Below are 17,616 nucleotides of genomic sequence, written 5' to 3'. Positions count from 1 at the left end.
TACTTCTCCTGCTGGCATCATGATTGTTTGTGGTCACATAAAATTGGGTTCATCGTGACGATTTGCAGGGGATCGAATATATATATATATTAATGATACCACTATCATCAGTCGTAGGTTAAATAAATATTGCGAAAAATCCTCATACATTTTTAACGTTATTTTCTTAAGTTATTAAGTTTATTTTCTCGTATTTCATTGACCCCGTCTGGGTCTCTCTCTCTTGAGCTCTTCTAAGCCGGAACGTGCTTATTAATTAGTCTAAAATTTTGATATTGTACTACAACTGTACTGGCCACAGAAATATTATTGATAATAATAGCTAGTAAAGTTCATACATAAGTTCACTTGAAGCTTTGAAGCTTTTGAGGCTTGTGATTTATATAAAGGGCTTTTGATTATGAACAGTATAAGTAAATTCACATGTTGACGTCACATATAATAGCAATCGAAGCTTGTTTACTGCGCGTAAATAAAATCTGATACAACATTTGCTAACGTTATTGCCCGGAAATTGGTTTGTGGAAAAGGATTGTGTTTTAGCAAATGTTTTATTTATAATACTATACACCTAAGGAAAGTAGTATTCGAATTTCTTCGTGTCACATCGGTTTTAATAAAAATCTATAGATCGTTGGACATGTTCCATTTTTGTGGTAAGATTATTTCAAGTACCGCAAGAAGTTTTTGAATAGTCTCAAAAAAATACTTTATAAGAAATTAAAATTAATACAGTTATTGATATCCGATTGTTTTACTCGGTAATTGAAACGATAAGAATCAATCATAGAATAAGTAACACTCTTTACCTTTACGATATCAATCGATATGAGTAAAATGTTAACCTGAAAAAGGCTTTGTCTCTGATTCACAACAGAATGAAGACAACCATGGATCCTCAATTGATAAAATTATTTATTCTCAACGTTTACGTACATAAACGAACTATAAACTATAATTAAGGTCTTTGGACCCCGCTACTCTCGTGTAAGTGTGCAAACGATTGTTTAAACCAATATTTTTTTAAAGAAAATTATTATACATTTTACAAAACTGTACCGAAGCGTTGAGTTTTTAAACTTGTGCCTCTGATATTTCTAAGGTACATTGATTTAGTCAAATGCTAAAATATTATTTCTCTACAGGAAACATATTTCAACAAACACAGTACAGTTTTGCAAAACTGTACCGAAGCGTTGAGTTTTTAAACTTGTGCCTCTGATATTTCTAAGGTACATTGATTTAGTCAATTGCTAAAATGTTATTTCTCTACAGGAAACATATTTCAACAAAGCGTTGCCGCCGCGTAGTCCGGCCCGCGTACGACCTACAAGTTCACAGCGTTCCAGCAGGTAAACATACATAAGTTATTCACATTATTATACGTTGTTAAATTCAATTTCATCAATAATATTCATGACAACCCATGAAATATATTAACAGGGTAGAACGGAACGTTTTTATCTTTATATCTGAAAAATAAAGCTTCTAAAAAAATATTCGATATCAGCCTCCCCAAATTACTTAACAACAGGTTCAAAATTCCATACAATAATAAAAAAAAAATTGTTCCTCTGTGTAAACTAAAAACATATTAAAAATAACTATTAATATTTGTATCGGCCAACTGACTTTATATTTAAAATTCTTATTTTAAATATTAAGTGGAAATTTACGTTACTCAGTGATGCGTCGGATAATCGTTAAATTTCAGCTCTTACTACATTTATTTGTAAAAATTCTGCCAAGACATCCTTTTACGTACTACGAATTATACGTACACGTGATATCTGATAAATGTTAAAAAAAAATTAAAATAGCTCTTTTTAATTTTAATATTAAACACATCTTGATATTAATATCAAATAGAATTTTGATATATCGTGAGTGCAGCGAATGTCTGCAGCAAATGTATGAAAGTTCTTAAAACACACGTATAACTTTGTGTAGAAACATTTGAATTCGTTGTAAAACAGCGTTTAATACTTTGTCAGTGTATTATTTCATAGAGATTTAATAAATTTAACGCTTCTCAAAGTTCTGAGCGTGTAAAATTTTACATGAATATTATAATTACGTGTTGCATGTTGGTCAGTAATTTTATGTTTGATGAGGTTATCAAAATACCTGAACGCTTTAATACTCGAGTCTGTGAAATTTTAGTTCGCCAATATTAGTTTGCGAAGTTCAGTATAGCACTTTGCATTTACGCTGTTTCAAGTACTCTAGACTTTTGTCTTACTGGTTTCATATTTTAGTAAACCATATGAACAGCGAGGTACTAATTAATACTATAGTTATGTTATGTTTAAAATAGTAACAATCATCTATTTTTTTATGTAGCAATTATAAACGGTCTATTTTTTGTTTATTTGAAAATTCTAGATACTGTTTCAAACATTCTATAGTTATATACGTTAAAGGACAGACTGTAAAGAAACACCCGTTCTTTCGTATTGCATCAATTTTTATTCGTAAATGTTACATTTGCGCCTAATACTGCAATAGTTTTACTGTACATGTATTTCATAAAAGTTCTCCAAAACACTTATTTTAATCTAATTCCATTAAAAACCAAAAAAAAATGTGTTTTTTGTGTTTTTGTGAACAAAAATTATTCTTGTAAAAATTCAAATGTCAATCCGAAATTCTCGTCTTTTACAACAAACACTCAATATTACAAATTTAATAAAACTTCAGTTAGCACATAATAGATAATTAACAATCTGAAGAATCACTCAATAATCAATAATTATTCCCTTACGTATTTATTTGATATACTCGAGTAGTAAAAATACTGGTGGTTCTAATGAGTGATTTCAACAGGGACTTCGATGACACGGACACCGAGAATCTTGACCGCAATTCACTAGCTTCCTTCGGCAGTGGAAATACCACCGACTCAGATAAGGTAAGAGCTCTTTTATAATTTAGATCTTGCAAGTAGCCTTCTAATTACATTTTAAATCGATTATCGAAATATGGAAAATTTATGTTGCAGCATTTATTTTGATCACATTTCTTATCTTAGTTTTAGATGACGATGATGTATCTATATTTATGTATTATGAACGCCAATATATATTCTTGAGATATATATAATAAGTATTACAAAATATAGTTAATGAAAATTGTTTTACTTTAATATAACGTTTATTGTTGATGAGCTAAGATTCTTGGCTTAAAACACAAAATTCACGCGGGAATATAAATTATTGTTTTGTTACCCATTTAAATTGTTAGTCGGATTATAATAGTGCCTAAGGGCACTAGTTAGCTAAAAAAATTAGCGAACTTCTTAAAACTCAGGCGATCGCTTATATCCCATATATGATGTCTAAATATTAAATATGTTCATAGAGAAGGATGATATAAATAAATGTAGAACGAAGCATCATGTTTCCTTGAACCAGGTATTCAGAGAAAACGACCGGGAGGGAATTCATTTCTCTCAATGCTTTGCATACGAAATAAATATGCAAATCGGGGTGGATTTTTAAAACAATTTTAGCTTCGGGTATATGATACGGAAAAAGAATAATGAAAATTAACTAAAGGTATTTCATTATTACTCAGTAAATAAGGTATATATGCGTTATGAATTATAGAAAGAAAATTTATAGAGGATTTTTATAAACTACATCGTAATATGTAGTCTTTGTAAAAGTATTAATAATTGTTTTAAAATCCTTTCTGAAGCTTATTTCTCGAGCGTCCTTTGATGTAATGTCTCTTTATTGTTGTTTTAATAAAGACTTAAGAGGACAACGAAGTTCTTGAAAGCATGTTATGAACAAAATTCAACAAATTTTTAAAGATCATTTCTTAATTGTAGAGAGAATATGTGTTATGAAATTCTCGTAGACTTTGCAAACTCATTTTTCTTTTATCAAGAAACTCATTTTACTAACACGGTCTCTACCTCCGCTTTTTAAATAACGAATGTTGAGTTTTCTTTGTTAGAATAGATTATTATTAACCTCAGTATTAAGCGAGCGAATGGAAAAGTTATCTTGGTTAATCAATTAATATGATTTGAGTGGTCTTTTTTTAGCCTTTTTTATTAATTTTAAAACCTTTTGTGTACATAATTTTCACATCTTGCGTTTTATTGTAATATTTTTTTTTGCCTTGATGTTTTCTAGTGTCAATGCTTATAAAAATAACAAAATCCCATTCCCCATTTAACATCAATAAAATTTTAGATTTGCTCAAGCCTGAATGTCGAATGAAAGGTCGTCCTTCCGTATATAAACCATCCCCAACTTTACTCTATATAAAGAGCTTTAACAATTTATCCTTTTCCATGTTAGTATCTTTGTAACATTTTATTTTATATATTTCTTGTGCTCTCGGTCGATAACACTAATGCTAGGTAAAAAAATTTATCTAGGCAATTTTAAGACCGTGCAACTAGGCTACAAAATTTAAAGCCTCTTCTTATTTAAGCATTATTTATTCTTCAATCTATTTTTAGGTTTTGTAATTTATATAATTACTTAAGTAACTTTTAACAGAAAGAAAGAAAGAAAGAAAACTTTATTATGCACAAAATACAAGATATTTAGATAAAGTAAAGTGCACTGGCCCCCACACTAGGATTCCCTGTGTTGTGGGCAGCCAGTCTCTTCCTTTTGACATGAAAACAGTATTTTATAAGTTATATTCATTATTTCTACACATTTTTTTTAACTTAACACTTAATGAATGATTCTGAGAAGAGCTATTAGTCAAATGAATATGTCATCCTTTCAATATATATCAAGAAAATGTATTTTGAATTCAGCTAATGAATACAAGTAACTAAGTAGTAACTAACAAACTTGCATTTACTGCTTTTAGTTTAGAATATCTCTCGCAACGCTGTGGCCTTAGATGATTGGATAGCTGCACTCGAAGAACTATTTATCGAGATTGATATTAAGAGTCATAATTTCATTAGAGTACGTCCTCATCTTACCGCATTTCTGTCTCAAATTTAAAGGCTTATTGCGAAAACAATTATTTTGCTAGGAACTCTAGGTTTCAATAAACAAAGGACTGGTGCTAATGAAGAATAACGGACGAAAGAGACGCAAGCAGTACTACAAGTTTGTAAAGGCGAAATTTTATTATGTAATACTGCTTTCATAAGATACGACAATTTTTATAAAATGGAAAATTCAATTAATTAGAGTAGAGGATACCTTTCAAATATTATTTTATATTGCATTTCAAAGCTTCTGGTCTTTTTATAAATGAATGCTTGTGTTCAACGATAAGCTTTATAAATTACATGCTTTTTACGTGGAGTATTTTTTATTATTTCACTTAAGAAATTAAAAAACTAGATTAGAGAAAATTAAATGCGTCGAATGCATGTACCAATATATCTGATTAGTTATAATGATAGGTTTATGTTCATTTACGTGATTCGCTTTTTAATTCCCTTTAATTGGTTTTGTACTTTTCTACCACTGTAAAAGATATGATGAATACAGGTTATTGTATTTTTGAAATACACGTTGGAAAGTAGTAGTTATTTAATCTATTGTAAAAAACGAATGCATAATTATGCAGCACTGTCGTACTGTGTTCCTCTAAACTAATCGGCACTAAAAACTATATTTTGGGTTCGTATCGCATAATAGTGGCACAAAAATAGTACAATCAATACATCCAAAGGTAATAAGAAAGAAACGGAAGCATGTAATTGAACAGCAATTGTTACAATCATTAGGTATTATATATTGTTACATATTATTATATTCTATATATAATATTCGTTGTACAATGGACCCAAATTTTAAATGACTATAATAAAAGGTTTAAATTTTCTTCTGTTTTAACACTTTGTAAACTTATAACTACATCTTTGCTGAACATTTTATCTATTATTTATTAGAAACTGCATGGTAGTGAGAAATGAGGAGTTATGCAACTTGTTAATTAGAGGGCTAACTTGTAATTAGTTTGTTAACACCTCTATGTCTTTTCATTTATATTCAAAAGGGTGCCGATACCACCGTTTAGGATGTTTTTCCGTGTTCATATTGTTGTAAAGTTTATTTACAATTTCTGGCGTATAATATATTAAAATAAGATCGAATAGAATTTCTACCGACTCTTGAAGATTCTTCAAGTTAAAGTTAACTATTGTATACAAACGATACGATCTTTGTTATGAATTAAGCTGTAAACAATACAAGTTAACGAATTGCGAATCTCGTATGTTCCTCAGAACGTACCTGATAAGTTACTATCAAAGGAAACTTAAGAAAGTCCCGGTAATTGGAGATGTCGTTACACTAACGAGAGTTGAAAATGAATGACTAGATGTAGCAGAGCTATACATTTATTATACGCCTCGACTCTCGCCCGCGCTTTGATTGATACTTTCATACATGAATAAACTTAGTCACAATTTATTAAAAATAATTTGAATGTTTCCACTTGATTAGTTTAATATTTCAGTTATTTTATCATCATCTCGTAAAGTCCACAGAACCTTAGTTTAGGTATATTCTTAACTACCCCTGCATCTCCCATAAATATTGTATTTAATACTAAATAATATCATAATTAAGGTTGAAATAAGTTTGACTTTAAAATCCTTGCAGACCAAAGTTTTAATTGAGCCTTTTACCAATTTAGTGCATGGAACATTAAATTGGTTTAGTTAGCTCAAAGTTAGGTTCTACCTAAGCGCTTAATTTACCCGTATCGAATGTTGTATAATAATTGGAAGCGGTCTTATTGCTATAATTATTTGAGGATTTCTGAATTGTGGGAATATGCTTCGTTTACACTATGAAATAATTTCTTATACACATTTGCTATAATGTTGTACAACTTATATTGGTTACGTATTTCGGAAGTTGTCATTGGACTACGCGCGTCCTTCGGCGAGGAAGTGTTAGGAGTAAATCAGCTAAGATAGCTCGATACAGAGGCTGCGTAGTGTGCGAGTGTTGAGGCGAGTGAGTGAAGCCGGCAGTGGTACGAGCGCCGCGCGCCTCACCGGACGAGGCGGCCGCGACCGCACCCCGCCGCCGCGCCCGCGCGATGACTGCCACCCCGCCTCACCCCTCGCCTGCGCCGCTCACAAAACAGGACAAGAGCCGGCGAAAGATTTCTCTGCCATGGTTCCGGCAGAGTTCCGTCACCTCGCCACATGCATCTCTAACGCGGCAGCACACCATAGACACGCCGAGCTCTTTCCATGCTCGTCTCCTTAAGGGCAGCCGCCGGCAGGTGATTACGAAAACATACCCTCAGCCGGCGTTTATACACTGGGAGTATGACGTCACAAACTATCCGCAGCGATTAGTTGAGACTAGCAATATTCTGTTCTCCTGATCTTTTTTGTTTATTAAGTAGTTTTTTATTATTCACCGGATGACAATTCATTAAAAAAAAATATGTCATGAATTACATATTTATTTACACTCAACGTTCGTTATGCATTTAATATTATATAGTTCAGGAATCCTGATTGAAGAGGAAATAATAATGGTTTATTATTAATAATATGACGACGTTGTTCGCGGTATTTATTTATCTACTAGAACCGCTGTGGCAATATCCTCCTATATTTAAATATATGTATTTAATTCATGAAGTGTATTTTCTAAAGTTTTTTTATCGGCTTACCACAGAGGTCTATGTTAAAGTCTCACTTGTATTCCATCAATATCCATGACGGAGGGCGATATACGCAACTTCCCAGAGCCACTTAAGACTTCCTAATTTCGTAGAAAATTATTAAAATTTAGTAACTGAAATCAGTGAATGGAAACAATGTATTGGTATGCGATCGCTATTTTTGTCATCAATCACAAGTAAAGCTGTAGAGCGAGTTACTGACGCTTTCGAATGTTAGTGATGGAAATATCTGTTCAAGGTTCGCGAGTGGCCGAGGATCAGTTAGATAATTATAGTACGTTCAGCGATCCATCTCGCGGAATTGATTTTATACAATTTATTGGATGCACACAATATTTATATAACTATTATGAATAAGAGCAGTGTTGACCTAGTGGCTTCAGCGTGCGACTCTCATCCCTGAGGTCGTAGGTTCGATCCCCGGCTGTACTTTTAATGGACTTTTTTTTATGTGCAAACATTAGCTAGAATGGTGAAGGAAAACATCGTGAAGAAACCGACATGTCTTAGACCCAAAAAGTCGACGGCGTGTGTCAGGCACTGGAGGCAGATAACCTAATTGCCTATTAGATTTAAAAAATGATAATGAAACAGATTCAGAAATCTGAAGCCCACAGGTTGTAGCGCCACTGATTTATTTTATTATGAATAAATAGTAATCTACTTTATCCTGTTTGGCTGTCAGTGTAGTCGGTAACAGCCAATAGATAAAATTTTAAATTCTATTTAATATAAACGAAATAATTAGAACCTGTTATTTTATTGATATCAGAAGATTTTATTTAAAGCTCTGTAATCAGTGCTAGTGATATACTAGCGTTATATTTATGTTAACAATACATTTATATTTTGAATCAGTCATGCGACACGGTCATGGCTGTCGGCTTTATACTATCAAATTTGAAAGAAAAAGGGTTGAAAAACTGCTTGCTCGGTTCAATAGCTGTAGTCTCTCGGTTTATGACAAAGAAAATGTACTCTTAGCACATATAGCATTAAAAACATATTCGCTTGTATCTGCGAAATATTTCCGCATAAGTAATTGTGATATACAAATTGCTAATAATTATGTAAACATAAGTTTCAATAAGTGTTAATAGAAGCAATAGAATATATTTATCTGTCAGTATGTTACCTTATCGCGGTTGTTATCTTGTATTAGTAGATTTGGTTATCAACAGCCTGTAGTGTTGACATCGATCCCTGCTCTTGACCGTATAATATACAATAGATTTGTGTGTGATGTATATTCGTGATGATGATGATGGTAGGTGTTCTCCAACAATTTCTAAATTCTACACCAGTCGCTGCATTTTTGAGAGTGAAAGGTGTGCTGGTGAATAATTAAAAGCGGTTCTTTGGCTTGGGACCTAATTTGAGTGGCAATTATTTTTTTAATTACTTTCATACAACATTTACTGCTAATAAATATCAATTTAGCTCTTTGATGAAGTTGGTATTCAAACTTTAAACGTTGCAAACTTTATAAGTTTGTTTGTTGTTTGTTTTTTACGGATGATAAAATCATTTAGAGTTTTTAAGAAAAGTTTGTTGTAACATCAGACTTTAAGACTTTATGGAAGCTTCCCAGCGTCGAGAATAGGTGTCAAGACTTATCAAATGATTTAGAAGGTTCCGAATTATGGAGGGACGAATAATAAACTATTATAGTTCTTCCCTGCTGTTGGGCTTATATAAAAAAGTTTTAATGATAGCATATCTCTTGGTAATTGCAAAAAATAAATCAATAAAATACATTAATTTTGAAATGTTTTTTTTAAAGGTTAATATTACTCCTCCATATTTTAAATTGCACCCGAGCCTGTTGTCGACTTGACATTAAATGTTATGGGAAAGTGTTTTTCTGTTAATTCAAGTCAATGCAATTAGTAAGAGAAAATTAGAAAATTTATTTTTGCATAAGACATACTAACCATATATATATACACAAAGACTTATACCAAAGCCAATTTTCATGATATACAGTATTTAAAAGAATAATAAGTTACTACGAAAACTTTACCTACTGTGCTTTCAGTTTGGTTGTAAAATGCAGTCCATTTTTCTCAGTAAAATGGAGCTATTTTCAAGTTCTAGATGTCACTCATTTTATGGATAGGGAAGTTGGCGCTCCATATTAAGTGGATAAATGTACTTTTTCGCCAGCTAATCGGAATAAATCTTTGTGTGAGATAATTTAAAACGTAAATTAAGCTTTAGATCTTTGATATTCATATTAAATAAAATGAAAAACGTAAGAAACTTGTGAATTTTTTAAAAACAAAAGAAGCACACTAGCTAGCTTCATGTTTCTGGAATACTGAAGATGTGCGACCGAAACGTGTTATATTAAACAGTACTTGAAAATAATTACATTCTTAATAAATTAATAAATAGTATTAAAACATTTTGCAATCATCCAAAACGGCTTTTCTTTTGATATTTGGGCTAAGACGTTATCGTATCAGCAAGTGTTGGAGGAATCTGTTAATGCACAGCAAGAGGTTACGACCTTAGGTTTGAAAGTCGCACAATTAACCACTCAGCCAGCGCTGCACGGGTTATCATTATCACTTTCGCGAATATCATGGTATACAAAAATAGATTTCCTAAATTTGTGCGTACCTAACACTTTGCTGTGGAAAAAGTTAGAACGCAAATCTCGCGGTATTTGTCGCTATTATATGTATTTTATTCACTCGAGTTTTTTTGGATATATATTGGTTCAGAAATTTGCAAAATAGCGTTTGGCAATTCGGTTGGATTCATGTCATGTCACTTTTGTATATTTATGTCTATTATCTCCAAGTAAACTTAATTTAAAAATACTTTAAACGCCTCTTTGGATTAGCGGCATGCAATTTCTCCCGAGAAATACGGACAAAAATCTTCGTAGATCGTCTTCTTACCTTCTTTTGAAGAGACAAAGACTTTTCATTTGGAATTGAGTCAAGGAACGTGAACCATTTAATTTAATAAAAGGTTATTCTACATGATCATGTTGCGGAGCTGCTAAGCTTATTTATATGAATATATATATTGTTAGTGATTTATTATTTATATTTTAATAATGCTCGATAAATACTATGTAAGAGGTTATAACATAAAAGTTGAAATTTATTATTTTTACACTAAAAACTCTTCATAAGGTCTACAAAAAACTAAGTTGTCTAACTGCAAGAATAAAATAATCTTTTAAGTCTTTAATTATTATATCAATAATGTTTAATATTTGTTATATTCAGCAAATCTAATAAGGGTTTTGTCATCAGGCCGGTCCGGAGATGACATGGGTTGTCGCAGACCACATATCTGGAGGTGCCGGCGAGCTGACAGTCTCGAAAGGCCAGCAGGTAGAAGTGCTAGAGGCATGGCAGGCAAGACTAGAATGGTGGGTCGTGAGGATTCATGGCGACCCTCCACAAGAGGGCGCTGTGCCAGCCCAAGTTCTGAAGCCGCAACCACATCAAAAAACATCACCTTCGAGACAACCTTTGGGTACTGGAGATGAAGCCAACGGTAAGTTGCTGAATTTCATAGTTAACAATACTAGCGATCTTGTGAAAGTAGGAAAGTAGAGAACTACTAACTAGAGTGCTGCACATAATTGACACATAATAAACTAAAAAGCGTTTTTTGTCCAGGGTCTCTAGAGTACTCTCAGGGTTCGCTTAAGTCGTTTAAGTAAGAAACCTAGACATAATCGTCTAAAGGAATTTCTGAGGCGCAATTAGGATCTTTGGTCTCCAACACCGGGTTTCCGGTCGGCTACTGTGAAATTATTCATACGAGAAAATTAACCGTTTTGTAGTGTTCTTGTAACCGACTAGAGGAGAAGAAATTAAACCTATATAATAATAATAATAAAAGCATGTGTAATTTTCAATAATTAAAAATTAATGTAATTACAAATTTCAAAAATAGAATGTATCCTAATATCCTAGCTTCTTTTAGTACTGTTAATCGGAACCCCTTCACGGGTAAAGGCCTCCGCAAGCTTATTCCAAATATCTCTCTGTCCATGGCTGTCTTTCCTGCTAACTCTTCTATTTCTATTATACACCTTTTTCTAGGGCGCCTTCTTCTCCTTCTTCCCTTTGATCCTTTCCATATAGTTGCCTTAAAGTTGTAAACCTAGGTTACCGGAATTGATATTTTTTAATAATAGCTAACATAATTCCTACTTATGAACGCTAGTAGAAATTAAATTATTACAAATTTAAAATTACTACCACTTCTCAATTAATTGACGTAGACCGGACGAGAAAAACTGGCTAGAAACTCGCCGCCACTCTTTTCACGTCGTAGCACTTGTACGTCAATTCAACCGTGAAGTCTTACTACCGTAGGTCCACAAAACGTTGATTTTTATTTTCACTACATTTACGAAATACCTAACATTAAAATTCTATAACCACCTGTTAGTTAAACGAACATCGAACTTAAATCCAGTCACTCCCAAACCAACTGTTACGATTGCGAAACCATTAGTTCTTAATAGGTTTTTTAATTGAACGTTTATTGCAATTTGATTAATGACTCTTAGAATTTGTATTGTTTTAACTGGGTTTAAAAACCACAATTAAGACGTAATTTGGAATGTTGCCTAGGCATTCGAACGTACTAAAATTAGTTTTGATAATGGAACTGGATATTTTAATGTTTGCCGGTTTAAAATTAACGTACGTAATAGATATCATAGCGAGCGTTTAGGCTTTACTTTTAAAAATACATCCCTCTTCTGGGCGTTTCAAACAAGTTGTGAGCTCCTATTGAGTAATCTCAAGTGAGTTAAGAAATTGTTTGTATCTTAGTCTAAGTAGATACCGCTCACGTAGTCTATCTCGTTCGAGACTGACGATAGGCGAATAGTTTTGGAGACATGCTTTGCACTAACTGAAATATTTATTTACGTTTTGCTGTAAAAAAAGATATGAAAATGCAGTTTAAATTTAATTTTTACGAATTCTTATCGTAGATACATATATTTTGGCTCTTGGCGGATCCAATCAATATTCTAATATGGGGGTGACAAACTTAAAGCTTCTAGAGTTACCTGAAATAAACGTATATGCAAATGAATCTGGCTATGCTACGTAATCAACTCCTTGCCAATATCAATAGGGGATGTCAATAGCATCAGTCGATCTACATAAGCCCTATTTCGTGTGCCCTAAGTGACGATGAAATGGTGATTCATTAATGTGCAAAGTAAATGATGCCATTAAGGCTTATCGATATTTAGACGTTCCTTTGTTTCTACTTAAATTGCGTAGTTTGTGTTTGTAGTTTTAGATGAAAAGTCGCGGAAGTTTTGCGCTCAGTTAAGACATACATTGAATACAATTCACGTAACAAATATTTTTGATAACTAAGTGTATAGAAGAATCTTTTTAGGTACGTATTGAATATTTCAATCCGCATTCACAAATAACAAAATCGTTTTATTGTTGTAAATAATTTACTTGTTCGCCTTCCTGGGTGAATTGTCGTGTATATCTCCGCTTTGAAATAAATATTTCTAGCTAGAAAGTACAATTTTTCATTTGAAATTTTTCTAATATTCGAACTACTCCATGTGAGTTTCGTCCACGCGGAATACTGAATTCCACCGATATTACTTCCATGTCTGTCATAGCATGCGTGATAGAAATATTTTCGAATCAATACGGGGTATTTCATAAAGAGCTCTCCATTTCAAAGATGAACATTGTCTATAAAGAACGGTTTTTCCTTTGAGAATGTTCTGTGTATTCTACTTTTACGTTACGTTACTGTATGTAATTTTCACTAAAATGCCGTGTTACCTCCCATATGCTATACTAACGTATACCTATATAACGTGTTTTGAATTTTAAGTGATTGACTTAGAAACTCCCTTTTGGAAGTTTCTTATACTTTTGAAAAAAAGAAAAACTCTTATATAATCTATATATATAAAAATGAAACCCGTTTTCCGTTGTCACGACATAACATGAAAACGGCTTGACCGATTTGTCTGATTCTTTTTTTATAATATTCCTTGAAGTACGAGGATGGTTCTCGGATGGATGATACGGAGAGAAAAATTAAAAAAATTGAGTGAAAAAGTCTAAAAACAACACTTTTCTATATTCCCATACAAAATATTCGTAATAATATTTAAAGGCAATTTGAACTTTAATACCATATCATAAAGTTCAAGTGTTAGTGGTGGGGTTCCGGGAAGGTAAATTTTATTTTTTGACATAATGTATTTGTTGTATTATCAACTTTCTTTTTTTTATCTTACTAGCTAAACCGTTGTCCCGAATAGCAGAATAAGTATTTAAAAAAAAATAAAGAATCGACTGTTAGGCGGTACGATGTTCGCCAGGCCAGCTAGTACGAAATAATAATAATAATACATTTTGTGAATAATTTTCAGATTGATTATTTAGTTTATGCGTAGCAATTAGGTACTCAAAGTTGTTCATTGCGTCAGAATTTCCACTTATTTACCAAATATTTTAATAAATTCGTGATACATTCAAAACTTGTTTCATATCCATACATACGATTCCTTGGGTCAGTTGTTAACTAATTCATTAAATTTTTAATGGAATTTACCTTTAATTATACACAAGTTGGTGTAGGTGTACCGTATAGTTGTGTTAGTGGAATTTGGATTCTTAATATAATTTATTTAGATTAACATAGTGTATAAAAGTAGTAATATAATATATCATAGTACCGATTGTGGCAATGTAAGTGACCATGATCGACGGTGTCACTTAACATCAGGTGATGATCCAGTCCGATTACCCCCTTTTTATTACAAAAAAAACTTAGACAAGCCTATATTGCCATAGCATGGCTTTTTGAAACGTAAGTACTACATTTGGGTAGTACTTACGTTTCAAATAAATAGTTCTGTTTAGATAAGCAATTTTAATTTGAAAACTAAATTGTTAAACACTTTGTTTGATACTGCGATAGTTATTGTATGTTATAACATACTAGAGGTAGATTATTGTATTATTCCGTGGGATTTTAATCTTAGTTGATGACTTCATTTGTATATGGAACACGTTAATCATTTCTAGAGATTTGATCAATGTCTGAGACAACTCTCAGACATTTAATCAGACAGAACCAACGTTCTAGGGAGATCAATCTAGACTACGAGAAAAGGAGTTAATTAGTATTATAGTACTTGTGTACAAAGCCTATATGTATGAACTCTAGAACTGTTAAAAGCAGAAATAGCATACAGGCTAGGCGCGCCTCTTTACCCTGGACTCGTGCGTTCTAACCTCACACCGTTGAATTTTATGTGCTCAACAAATATTTCCAAATGTTGTATGTATTGTAGTGCCAATCGTTTCTTTAAGACCTGTAACTATGATAATGTAGATAACAAAACATTATATACATATTTATATAGGTATATTTTCGTTCCGTCTACACGTTCATTATTTTTCCAATGTTAAAATTTTCGTTCTATTCCAAATATAATCTTAGGAATTAAATTAGTAGCAAACTTGGACGTATTTCAGTCGGATATTTCAGCGACACTGTTATTTTAAGGTAAAGTAACTTTGGTCGTTGCACTCAAACTGAGTACTCTATTTTGGGTTAAATAGATTAATAATATATTGGCTTTAGGGCTTTATTATTAGCGTTCACTTACTTCACATATATGGCATGGTAATCAGCCGGTAGTCAAAGTGACAATATCCTAATTAGTTGCAAAACGTTTTTTCAGTAGATTCTACTAAGTCCATTGTAACTTTTATAATGGGATTTTGATTCTCCATCTAAATCAAATTAACGCAACGTAAATTAACTGATATTATACCGAAAGTTACTCTAGAGTCTAGAATAATGAGATGTTATTGCGTTACACAAAATCCCTTTGTTACTATTTTACTGAACTATAACGAACTTTGAACTCACGCCGTAACTTCATCGCGCTAAGCCATTACCGTGAACTCTTTGGGTGCATTGTCACTTTTGTTTTATAAAATTCCATTTAAATCAATTTTTGTCTTTATAACCGCAGCGTCAAGAACTGAATTTTATTAAACTGAGTGCATTTATGATTTGTAAAAAACTTAAAAACCACCTCTTTTTTTAACAAAGTTTTTAACAAAAGCATACTAAAAATGTTTGCTAAGAATGAATATTGACTGACGGCTTTTCTTTGTTCTTTACGAATATATAGTTAACACGTTTTTTAAATTAGACCTTGCATAGGTATATCAATAAATATCGAAGAAATTTTTAATTACACCTATTATAAATAGTATACCAATCAGGTGCGAAAAAGTTACTGGATTTAGTAATTTAGAATGAATTAAGTGGTAATTTGATTTCTATTGTAATTTAAATTCTATTTATACATGTACACAAAAAACAGAAAATGTTCATATTATATAAATAAATTAAATTATAATTAATCATTATTATAAATGCAAGTCATCGGTTGTTAGGAATCTTTCACTTATATGAAATTTATAATTTCTTACTACATTCCTCAGCAGTTAATTGACTTTTAAATAAATAAAATTACTTTCCCGAAATATAAATTTAAAAAAAATAATGTCTTTTCCATGCGTCAAATTTAATTTATAATTCTTTAGCAACTTAATTAAAAGATAAGAATTTTTTGTATTTCTACAATTTTTGTCGATCTGCACTTGTAATGCAGAAATATTTAAAATGTTATTATTACTTAATTGATTTCCCCAATTAGTAAATTATATCTTAAAGAAAATTAAAGAAAACTAAATTTACAATGAAGGCTTATATTAATGATTAAGTGTCTACATGTGTTAATATAAAAAAGAAAAAGTTATAATAATACAGTGCGTATATATGTGTATATTTTGGCCCGGTGCGATGTTAGCGTTGGCGTAGCTATGTTAAGTCACTTTGTTATTGTTAACGAATTCTCGTCGCAGTTACACGACAGTAGTAATTTACGCGTCGGTGTTAACGTGCGTATGCGCCGCTTTTTTCGCGGCGTCGACCTTGTGTAACGTCGCGTTGGTATAGAAACGGGGGCACCAGTGCCGCGCCGGGACTGGGTCGCCAGGAAGATCGTCGGCGCAGATGGGCGTGCACAGGTCAGTTGGGCGGGCGGATGAAAAGCGTGCACCCGCCCGCTGCATTCGCTGTCCGTGTCGCCTTCTCCTTCCGATGCATACACACACCCCGGTGCGTCGGGAACGCCTTTTGACCCGGAACTTACCGGTCGTCGACGCCGAATGCTGCGAGCACAACGAGCCCTACTTCCGGTCCGTCTGCTCGCCTCCTGTATTTACAACGCAGCGGTGTATAAATTGCATTCGTTGACTTTTTTGCATTTGCAAATTACTTTATTATAAAACAATTTTGCGTGTGAAGATTATAATGGCTTCGGGTACGGATTCTAGCCATGTTAGTGATTCGGATATTCCCTCCGACATCGAGTCTTCGATGAGTTTGAACGGCTTTTCATCAAGCAATGGCTCAAGCGGATCGTCTAGCAACGGTAACTCTCGCATCTCCCTGAGGTCGGCTTACCATAAGATGTCTAAAATTATTTCTCATTCGATTACAAATGGAAGTCTATCAGGTGAGGGCACTTTATGACTTGTTGTATAAAATATTAATTGTAATAAAATGCGAATTATTAAAATAGTATTAGAAATATGCAATAGTAATTATTTAATGCTACAAAAGTTTTTTTAAAATAACTTTGTAAAAATTCTATTTTAAAGTACCAAAAGTTTACTCTTACTTGTAAAAGTAAGAAAATGTTTATAGGTATAGCTCTAGCGATAACTATAACTGAAACGGAAATAATAAATTGTATTCGTTTTAAATTTAAATGGTAATTACAGGCAAAGGTACAGTTTAGCGGAAAGAATTTAGTTTCTAAAATCAGTGTTTAGTTCAATTCAGAATTTGTGTAATAAAACTTAAGCCGGCTTGCAATTCATTTGCTGGGAGTTCGAAACTGATAAA

At 32.5% G+C, this 17,616-nt stretch overlaps 1 protein-coding gene across 6 annotated transcripts in view; it reads left to right on the top strand.

Annotated features, from left to right (window-relative positions):
- The window catches only part of LOC125062761 (kalirin), an 86,198-nt gene that overhangs the window by 40,158 nt on the left and 28,424 nt on the right, over positions 1–17,616 (top strand). For all 6 annotated transcript variants that reach the window (XM_047668884.1, XM_047668882.1, XM_047668883.1 and 3 more), the window contains exons 28-30: positions 1,276–1,352; positions 2,827–2,911; positions 10,917–11,163. In XM_047668884.1, coding sequence (XP_047524840.1) covers positions 1,276–1,352; positions 2,827–2,911; positions 10,917–11,163 — 409 coding nt within the window. The remainder of the gene's footprint in view (positions 1–1,275; positions 1,353–2,826; positions 2,912–10,916; positions 11,164–17,616) is intronic.

The sequence above is a fragment of the Pieris napi genome, chromosome Z (genome assembly GCF_905475465.1).
Source record: "Pieris napi chromosome Z, ilPieNapi1.2, whole genome shotgun sequence".
In the NCBI taxonomy this organism is placed as follows: domain Eukaryota; kingdom Metazoa; phylum Arthropoda; class Insecta; order Lepidoptera; family Pieridae; genus Pieris; species Pieris napi.
The sequence above is the reverse complement of the archived record's forward strand: the minus strand, read 5'-3'. Positions and strand labels throughout refer to the sequence as shown.